We start from the raw sequence: 10,856 nt of genomic DNA on the forward strand, positions 1-10,856 counted from the left end.
CTGGAATATAATGATAGCTTAACATTTATTGAGTGAACAGTACATACCAGGCCCTCCCCTAAGTACTTTAAATGTGTTCACGTATGGACTCTCACAACAATTCTATTTACTTCATCTCCTTGCTTAGTAAGGTAGTAAGGTGGAACTAGCTCTTGCAGTCTGACAATAGAACCTGTCTAAAGTGCTCTCAGTTAATTGTCCTCACCTGATTTAAGCTTCCCAGCCTACTGGTTCTCCCAGCTACTTGTGGCTCTTGCTGTAACCTTCAGTATGATATCTAGCTCCTTGGCTCTTGCTGTTCTTTCTGTTCTATTCCTATTCTATCTCACTCAGCATGGATTCATTGATCATCTAATACAACTGTGCATTCGCTCTCACCTGTTAGTACTCTACCTTCCCAACTCCCCCACCATCACCCAAACTTTTGCTGCCTTTCTGGTCACTCTCCAAATCTAGGCACCCAACTACCACCTCAATTTATTTTTTTTAAGAAGTCAGCCCTTGATCACAGAATTATGTTGAATGAATACATCACAAATTCAAGCTCTTTAATCTTATCTAGATCCTTGCTATTGTTTAGCAAATTGTTTATTCAGTCCCTTGATTAATCCCTATTATCTCCTTTAGGGCAAATGCACCTCAGCTTTTCCACATTTCTTACGTCCCTAACATTCCCTTGACCTGTCTCACATTCAGCAGATAAATTCAATTCTGATTTTATTCAGAAATTTGTGTATATTTCTCAATATACATAATTTTCTTAGCCCCCCAATTTTTCTACCTCTTTACATTCCCTCTTTTTATTGCCTGTCTCAGAAGATGAAATATTCTTCCACTTTAAAGTTGATGTCTTTCCCTGTGCTTTTGGTCTATTTCCATGTAGGCTTTTTAAGGAAGTTGTTTATCAGTTACTCTCTCCTGATTTCCCACCTCGTAACTGTCTTTTCTTACTGATGCCTGCCCTTCAACAAAATAACTAATTTGAGTAATCTTTAGGAACAAAGCAGCACAGAATCCCTTTATACTTAAAACATCTATACCTTGTTTCTTGTCTCATCTTCTGCCTTCATCTCCTTGACAATGTCTTGAAGAGTAGTTTACCCTCACTGTCTCTTCTTAATATTATTCTTGCGGATACTATACCATAAAACCTAGAGTAATTGGCCTAAGGCATTCCCTCCATATCCTCTTTTCTTTGCATCTCATTCTGATCTTTGATCTTTGTTTGGCTTTTTAAAAGTGGCAGTGTTTGCCCTGACAAGTGGTAGAGAGCTCTTGCTCATCCTTCTGCCCCATATATGTGAGAGAAGACAGAATGGAAAAAGGCACCAAGCAATCCTAAAGGGAGGGCCATGGGAGGATCTCTCAAATATAGGCAGTTTACACAGAAGCAAGAACATTTATCTCCAAAACCTTTTACACTAGTACTGAGAACCAACTGTATCTTAGCCTTGACACTAAGTGATGAAGGGTTACAGGACTTAACTTCCTCTTTAGATGGAAGAGTGCTACTGGTTTTAGGGTTGTTCCAAACTTGCCTAGTCCTAGGCAGTAATAGATTATTTACTTAAGATTCCACTTGAATGTCTAACAGATGACTTGAAATTATACCAGCTCCTGGGCAAACAGGAGTTTGAGACTAGCCTGGCCAACATGGCAAAACCCTGTCTCTAATAAAATACAAAAAATTCGCTGGGCATGGTGGCAGGTGAATGTAATCTCAGCTACTCGGGAGACTGAAGCAGGAGAAAAGATTGCTTGAACCCAGGAGGCAGAGGTTGCAGTGAGCCAGGATCACACCACCACACTCCAGCCTGGGAAACAGAACAAGACTCTGTCTCAAAAAAAAAAAAAAAAAAAAAGAAAGAAAGAAAGAAAGAAAGAAAGAAAGAAAGAAAGAAAGAAAAGGCAAGAAGAATTGGACCTGTTCTTTAGTCTACAACTATAATTTATTGCAGTCAAGAGCAATGAGGATGGGGAAAAAATAAAAGGTGAATTTTAATGCTATTGCAACATTGATCCTACAGGAAACACTGGCGCTGAGCTGATCCTTAAGGGTTTTCCCAAATTAAGGAAAGAGAGTTAGGACGTGTTAATTCCACAATGATCAGTCATTGGATATTGGCTGCCTCCCAGGATGGGACATCGTTTGGGCAGGATTGAGGGAAACAGCTTTTTTAAGTGAAGGGCAATGCTTGTAGATGGACTCAGCTGTGAATCTTCAGTAGGCAAGATTCTCAGCACCTGAGGAAAAGAACGCCTTGGTCTTCAGGGAGGATCTAAATTGTACTCTACAGCATCTGGTGCAGGAAACATCTAAAAAATGTTCGAAACTTGCTGTTTTAAAAGTTCATGTTAATAGTTCTCATCTTATTGAAGTCACTGGCAAGCTTTTCAAAAATAATTTGATGCCCAATTCTTCAAATATAGCACATTGTTTTAAGTCCACTGAGCTGTATCTAGCCAAAATGTTTCCAAGTTATATTATATTCTTTTAAAAAGGATAAAAAATCAATCATTGGTAATACAAAGTAAAAGGAGAGGATGTTAAATTTTAGATGTTCATTATAGTGACTCAGCAGCCATCTACCTACAAGATTACTACATGATGTCTTCTGGTAGTCCCAAAGAGGACATTTTGCATCAGTGAGGTTGTGACGTGCCCCTGGGAAGGTCTTCCAGGGTTCTATAGGGCACCATGTAGGGCTAGTGAAGGGGAGCTGTGTTTCACTATGGGAATGTTGACAATAACTCTGGCTTTAAATTCTTCGATCCCTGGAATCTGCCTTTCCTACCCTGCCTGGCTCCACAGAGCAGAAAGCAAAGAAAGAGCTATATTCTCTTTGATGTAATGTTTTCACTTAGACTTACAAAACAAGAACAGCTCCTTCAGAAGAACTGGGAACAGAGCTCCCGCTATTTCTTCTGCACTACCACCACTTTCTACCCTCCCTTCTTTTCAAGCAGTAAAGAATGGATACATGATTGGCAAGATTAATGAAAGGGACCGAGCATAAATCACTGAGACCTTTCTGGACTTTCTTTTTTATGTGGTTGGTACACCTGGATCAGGACCATCTTCAAGAGTCAAGCCTTAACTACCACTGCTTTGGAAGCTCTCAGGAAGCTTTTTGGCAAACAGATTGTTCAGTAGCTGCAACACCACTGATATATTCTTGCTCTGTGTTCCCACCTAAATCTCATCTTGAATTGTAACCCAGTGGGAGGTGATTGAATTATGGGGGCGTGTCTTTCCTGTGCTGTTCTCGTGATAGTGAGTGAGGCTCACGAGATCTGATGGTTTAAATAAACAGGAGTTTGCCTGCATAGGCTCTCTGTTTTTGCTTGCTGTCATCCGCGTAGGATGTGAGTTCCTCCTCCATGCCTTCTGCCGTGATTGTGAGGCTTCCCCAGCCACAAGGAACTGTGAGTTTTCCATTAAACCTCTTTCCTTTGTAAATTGCCCAGTCCTGGGTATGCCTTTATCAGCAGCATGAAAACGGACTAATACATCCACTTTCGGTTGGCTTAGTGATATCTTGCTTTGTAGACCCAACTCTCCAGGAGGGTAGCTCAAGGGTTAGACTTGAAGGGAAGACACAGGAAGACTGAATATGGCTGCAAGTCCATGTTGAAATCCACAATCCAGCAATAAGTGAAAAATTTGAACCCTACATAACCTCTGTATTCACTTCTTACTGGTAAGGTGAAGGGAAAGGGTGTTACTGGCTCCTTAAAGAGCTCAACCTATGGTATTAAATACATTCGCTTGTAAACATTGAGCTGTCTCATCCTTTGATTAGCATTTTCTGTGGTCGGAAGAGTCTAGCTCGTCAATTTTCATAACAGCTTGGAAAAAATTGTCACGTGAATACACCAATTTTCATTTTAACTTCATAGTCACCATTTTGTTTTCTAAATATTATTTTGACTTTCCATGTTTCTTGGTGTTTGGAAGAAGGGATTCCCCATGCACAGGAGAGTCTGACATTCTGGATAATCATTAGATATGGCTTTCCTCAAGTTTAATGAAAATGTGGCCTATTTTTAACATTAAAAATTGGCTAGCCAGGCATGGTGGTGGGTGCCTGTAATCCCAGCTACTAGGGAAGCTGAGCCAGAATTACTTGAACCCAGGAGGTGGAGGTTGCAGTGAGCCAAGATTGTGCCACTGTGTTCCATCCTGGGTGACAGAGTGAGACTCAGTCTCAAAAAACAAACCTGGAAATTCTTATAATCTCTGGGTCTACTTACATGTGAGACTTAGGACTAGACTAGACTTTATCAAGGTAATGTTGCCTTTTGAGATTTGGAAGCATACAAATCAGCATCAGCTAGATAATATCGGTGAACTAAATGCACTTTTTCCTCACCATGATAAACCTCTTCTAATGTCTAACTCTACTAGCCCCTGGGTAAACTCTCAGTGTAGAATTGGGGTACTTTAATATATGGATTACTCATCTAGGCACTTTGTCTTTGAAAGGCCCAGGTAAGTTACAAAGTCTAAAGCAAAAGTGTTGAGTCAGGACAAACAGTTAAAATCACCTGTTAATCTGCTTCCCAACAAGCCAGAGAAAGCAAAGGATCTCAATTAGGAAGTAATGGTTTAAACAGTTTCACCTGCTGTAACAAACCGGCCTTACTATTTTTTTTTTTTAAAAAAGGACCAAAATGCTTTTACTTAATATACATCACAAGGGCTCAAACGAGGCTTAATTTAAAAGACAAAAACAAAACAAAAATAATACCACAGCTCAAGATACAGAGTCCTATACAGAAATCACAAAAAGGACAGACCATCTAAAGAAAAATTAAGAAGACAACACGAGGACAGGCTGGGCAGCCTGGGTCAGGGTTCCTGGCTGGTGACCTGCTTTGAGTAGGTTTATTGCAGGTACTTCTTAAAAGCTGTGGGGTTTTCCCAGAGCTCGGCAGCATGCGTGTTCAAGGGACTATCAATGTTGGGTTTTCCTAGAAGGCTCTGGATGGAGAGCAGAATGGTCCTGACGTCATATAGGGCAGACCACTTGTCCTTCAGGATGTCCAGGCATATGCTACCCTGGGTGTCCACGTTGGGATGGTAGCAGGGTGTGAGGAATTTCACCGTGGGCGCATTGTAAGGGTAGCCACCGGGGAACTCTAGTGAGAGCTTATACCTCAGGTCTTCATATACTGTTCCAGCTGCTCCATGAATGGTCCCTACCCATTTGAAAAGGTTGTCTGATTCAGGGAAGGCAGAAATCCCTTTATCGCCAGACATGAGGGTCATCAGCTCCTGCTGTAGCCTTTTGCCCACGGGACCCCGGGCGGCGCCCCCGCTCAGCTCGGCTCCTTTACGGGCGGCGGTGACGCTAGTGGCTGCTGGGTCGCAGTTTTGGGAAGCCATCCGGGCGTTGTTGGCAGAGAGACAGGAACTCTGAGCACACGACTGCAACTGCCACTATTGTTTTCAAATAGAGCTAATGGACTCCATCTTTCTCTTTTACTTCTAAGATAATTTGGACTGGTTTAAAGTCCCAATATTATATTGCTTCTGGAACCCTGTCGATATTTTCTGATCTTAGCCAATTAAGACAATTTGCTTTTCAGAGGGTGAAAAATAACCCTTTAGCTTCTTTATTAAAAGGCTGCTTATGTGTTATTTCTGTGACTAAATTGTGTGCCATTGTCACATATTCAAGCCGGGTTTCCTTTGATTTTATTATCGCCTGAGCTCCCTCAGTGAGCCCTGACTTACCTGTGACCCTCTGGTTACAAAAGAAAAAATTTTAAAGTTGTAGTGGAAGAATGCATGATTTGTAAAAAGTGTGACACTTGGGAAGAAAATTACTTCATTTTTCTATAAATTAGTTATGGACTCATGTTTGATAGAGGCTTAGGCTGGTAAGTGGCTTAGTTTTCTGATATAGCAGTCTAAAAGGTTATATTTTAATACTAATCTATTTTTGTGATATGTGTATGTTGCAAATTCAGCTTCTGAACTCTCTAAATTTCTTCCCATTTTCCTTCCAAGCTTGTTTCAGGTTTCTCTGTGTCTCTTCTGGACACTTGCAATTGCCTCCTAATTGGACTTCTTCATTCCCTTTTCTAATTCATTGCCAGTGTTGTTGCTAGCGTGATTATTCAGCTATTTATGGCTGTGAACAAACCATTCAAAGTTAGTAGTATAAACAGCAATCATTTTATTATATTCATGGATTCTAGGAGTCAGAAATTGTGATAGGTTATAGTAGGGATGGCTTGTCTCTACTCCTCAGTGTCTGAGGCTTAATTTGGGATTATTTAAACAGCTGGGGGTGACAAATGGCTGGAGACAGAAATCCTCTAGAAGTTCTTTTACTCACCTGTCTGGTGTCTTGGCAGAGATGACTAGAAGGTTTGAATTGCTGACAGATGTGCCTACGGACTTCTCCAGAATGGTGTAATTGGAATCCTTAAATGGAATTTGGCTTATTCCAGAGTGAGCCTCCAAAGAGAACCAGATAGAAGATATATGACCTTTGGCTTTGAAAGTGAAATAGTATCACTTCTGTCAATCCATGTTGGTTGAAGCAGTTACAAGCTTGCCCAGATTCAAGAGGAAGGAACATAGATTCCACCCATTGATAGGAGAAATGTCAAATAATTTGTGGTGCTTGAAACAAAACCACATTGATTTTTAGAAAATATAAATCTGATAAGTGATTTCCCTGAAAAAATACTTTCTTTCATCCTTCACAATAGACTAGATTCAAGCTCTTGTTCTGAATATAAAATACTTATGGCAACACAGCAATAATCCCATTCAAGGCATAAATAATAAAAAGAGCATAGTGCCAAAGAAAGATAAACTACATAGTAAAATGCCTTAAACATGAAATATAAACATAAAGCTATGTGACAAAATGTCATAGACAAAGTTAAAATGACAAAAGACAAACTATGTAAGTTTTCATAGTTTGAAATTATGTGACCTATACAGGATTATATCAATGCACAGAGAGTGCTTACAAATTAATAAGAAAAAGACAAATAGCTCAATAGATAAATGGGCAAATGACATAGACATTTATAAGAAAAAGAAATACATAAAATGAAACATACATATGAAAAGTTACCAGACTGATACTTAGTGAAATATAATTTAGAAAGTAATATTTTTGCTTTGTTTTAATGTAACATTGGCAAAGATTTAAAGAGTTTTGTAGAAACCCTGGGGAAGCAAGCATTTTCATTCAGTACTTTTGATGCAGGATGTTGTAATAAACATTCTGGAAGACATTTTGGTAATATGTATAAAAAAATCTTAAATATGTGTTCCCATGATATCATAATTCAAAATCTAGGAATTTAACCTCAGGAAGTACTTGAAGAAATGCACAAAGCTAAATGAAATATCTATGGGGACTTTGCTTAACACATTATAATGCAACCATTTAATGGAATATACATAGTAATATGTGTACATAACTTAAAAGTCAAATAGTACCACAGGTGTTAACACAAAACAATACTTGCCAATCATTCTTTCTCACCCAATACTCTTCTCACTAGAAGTGGCAGCCTTCAACTTATTTAACTATTAATTTTTCTGAAATTTGTCTTCATGTTTGAAAACAATATGCTATACTACCACTTAATTGATTTTCCCAGTTAGAGATTATATGTTGACTTTGTTATGTAAGGTAAGGATTCCGCTCTCTAAATTCATTCCCAAACACCCACATTTTTTCCTAGATCCTCCTTATGATATATTTCTCACGTTTTATGGTAAAATCAATATTTACTCAGTGGTATGTAATTGTAGTCCTAGCAAATTGTCTCCTTTCATCTGAAATAGTTCCTCGTCTTTCCTTGTCTTTCATGACATTGATATTTTTGAGGTATACGGGCCAGTTGTTTCATAAATGTTCCTTGGTTTGGGCTTGTTTGTTTTCTCAGCATTGGATTCCAATTGTGCATTTTCAGCAGGAATATAATGAAGGTGATGTTGTGCCCTAAGAGCATTGCCTTGTATATGATGCAAATTTCTAATACTGGTGATCTCTAGAATCACTCCTTCTTGAACCCTGAGCCACCATTTAAGAAGTCTGACTACCCCGAGGGTCCATGCTTTGAGAAAGCTTAGGCTAGTCATGTGGAGAAAGCACATGAAAAAAGAGATGCCTAGTCACCTCCCAACTCTTTCAGCCCCCAGCAACTTAGTCACCTCAGCTGAGGTTTCAGATGTCATAGAAAAAGAGGTGAATCTTCTCCACTATGCCATATTTGAATTCCTGACCCATAGAATTATGATATATATTAATACATTGTTTTATGTGTCAAAAAATCAGCATTCACTCAATGTATTATCTTGACTCTGTAAATATGTTTAAGAAAATATTTTTCCAAAGGACTTGAACTTTTAAATTTTCTATGAAATCAAAAATGCTTTCTTGTTTGCTTAGTTTTCAATGAACACAACACTAATTATTTTTCAAATTCTCTGAAAGAAGTGTAAAACTGTTTTCAATATTAAAAAACACATCAGGTACTCTACTAGTTTTTTTGTTGTTGTTTGTTTTCTGGAACGATACCTCTCTTGGTACCCTACCCCCAGCCACCATTACTTGATCTATTTTTTTAACCATAAATTGCTTATTTATTATATATTGTATTTATTGTATGCCTTCTCTACTAGAGTGAAAGTTCCACAAGGGACAATCATTTTTGTCTGTTTTATATGCTAATATACTTCAAGCATTTAGTACTCAAAAGATTTTACATCCATATATCCTCAACAGATTCTATATTTTACTTTTGATAAATTGTTAAATACAGAATTTAAGGTTGGAAATAATTTTTCTTCATAATTATGAATGTTAGGTTGGTGCAAAAGTAACTGTAGCTTTTGCAGCTGAAAGTAATGAGAAGGCTGGGCGCGGTGGCTCAAGCCTGTAATCCCAGCACTTTGGGAGGCCAAGGCAGGCAGATCACAAGATCAGGAGATGGAGACCATCTTGGCTAACAAGGTGAGACCCGGTCTCTACTAAAACTACAAAAAATTAGCCGGGCGTGGTGGTGGGCGCCTGTAGTCCCAGCTACTCAGGAGACTGAGGCAGGAGAATGGCTTGAGCCCGGGAGGCGGAGCTTGCAGTGAGCCGAGATCGCGCCACTGCACTCCAGCCTGGGCGACAGAGTGAGACTCCATCTCAAAAAAAAAAAAAGGAAAAACTGCAATAACTTTTCACCAACCTAAATAATTTTTTATTGCTTTCAAGGTTCTAGAGAAGACTTGCATCATTCTTTTTTTTTTTTTTTTTTTTTTTTTTTTTTTTTTTATGTTTTCTGAATGAATAGCCTTGATGATTAATTCTATGTGTCAACTTGACTGGGCCACAGGTGCCCAGATTAAACATAATTTCTGGTTGCAAGGGTATTTTTGGATGAGATTAGTGTTTGAATTGGTGTACTCAATAAAATTGATAGTCTTCCCCAATGTGGGTGGGCATCATCCAATCCAAAAGTCCTAAAAAGAACAGTCTCACTGCTTGGCCTGAGACATCTGATCTTTTACTGCCCTTCGATTGGGATATACACCATTGACTTCCCAGTTCTTAGGCCTTTGGACTCATACTGAATTACCCCACTGGATTTCCTGGGTCTCTAGTTTGCAGATGGCAGTTTGAGGGATTTAGCCTTCCTTAATGCATGAGTCCATTTCTCATAATAAACCTCTTTGTATTTGTCTATACATCTATCAATCTACCTCTCATCCTATTGGTTCTGTTTCACTGGAGAACCCTGACTAATACGGTATTATATTTACATAGTTCAAAATTCAAATCTATATGGAAGGTATACACAGAGAATTCTCACTCTGTCAAAAGAGTGTCTTGTCCAGCCTTTGGATTTTTGAAAATCCAGGAGGTGAGAAATGGTATCTGAGTGAAGGATTAATTTGTGCTTCTCATTATGAAGTCAGGCATCTTTTACTATATTTAAGGGCCATATCTACTTCTTTTGTCAATTGCTTGTTCATGTTGTTTGCCTATTTTTGTCTGTTTTTGTGACTTTTTCTTTCTCCTTGTGTTTTCATATTCACTTAATATTTCAATTTTTAAAGTACTTTTCATGATGTGAACAGTTTTGTATAAACCTGTGAAATATATTTGAGTAGTGTTTGAACTCTAAACTGATAGTTTTACTTCTTCCATCTGCCTTCAAAACAGGGCCAGGGTGGACATGTTCCAAATTGAATTACTCCATAAAACAGAATCTCAGATAAACAATGACTTCCAAATATTAAAAATAAATATGCAAATAATTTTAATTAATGTAACATAGTTTGGTAGATTTTGTATGAGCTGGTCATAGCTTTTTAATAGATATGTAACTCCCTTTTAAAGGATTTCATAGACAAAATGTTCCACATTATATGAATTTCTCAAAGGCATATGGCTGAAACACAGAATTGAATTTCAGCTCCTTTAGATTCCATTCTTACCTAAAATGTGTGTACCACATTATATCTGCTAGTCACAACAGTCTTTTGGCAATAATGTAAACTGTGAGCACTCAGACCAGATCAGAATATATTTATTGTTTTGTTAGAAAGCACCCAGTTCATGTTACTTTTCAATGGAGATTACATTGTTTAGCAACCTGGGGAAAAAAATTTTAAAGATGTGAATGGGATACTTTAGGTAGTATCTCTTTTCCAGATAGTAGAGATAAATTGTAAATTTCAGGGATAAAAACAATAAGGTGAAATTTTGGCCTGAAATTGTCATATGCAAAAACATCCCCAATTTATTTAAACCTGTTTAAATTCAATTTCCAATTACTTAAGCTTTTATTACAGGTTCAGCATTCCTAATCTAAAAATCCAAAAC

The 10,856-nt window shown here is 38.1% G+C and overlaps 1 protein-coding gene across 5 annotated transcripts; it reads right to left on the minus strand.

The window, feature by feature from the left end:
- Positions 1-4,859: 4,859 nt before the first annotated feature.
- On the minus strand, positions 4,860-5,389 carry LOC105496825 (ubiquitin-conjugating enzyme E2 C-like). 5 transcript variants are annotated; one of them, XM_071096079.1, is made up of 2 exons: positions 5,257-5,389; positions 4,860-5,175 (listed from the first exon to the last, which is right to left on the minus strand). In XM_071096079.1, exons 1-2 carry the CDS (start codon positions 5,387-5,389, stop codon positions 4,889-4,891), a joined length of 420 nt encoding a protein of 139 aa, XP_070952180.1. In that variant the 3' UTR covers positions 4,860-4,888. The 5 variants fall into 5 exon arrangements, with proteins under 5 accessions (XP_070952180.1, XP_070952181.1, XP_070952179.1 ...); XM_071096080.1 differs by having other exon boundaries at positions 4,860-5,062; positions 5,240-5,389; XM_071096078.1 differs by having other exon boundaries at positions 4,860-5,035; positions 5,108-5,389.
- Between the last annotated feature and the right edge of the window lie 5,467 nt (positions 5,390-10,856).

Source organism: Macaca nemestrina, chromosome 5 (genome assembly GCF_043159975.1).
Source record: "Macaca nemestrina isolate mMacNem1 chromosome 5, mMacNem.hap1, whole genome shotgun sequence".
NCBI lineage: Eukaryota > Metazoa > Chordata > Mammalia > Primates > Cercopithecidae > Macaca > Macaca nemestrina.

Excerpts from the sequence above, each read along its gene's own strand:
- LOC105496825 (XM_011767430.3), bottom strand. The coding sequence starts at position 5,389 with ATGGCTTCCCAAAACTGCGACCCAGCAGCCACTAGCGTCACCGCCGCC.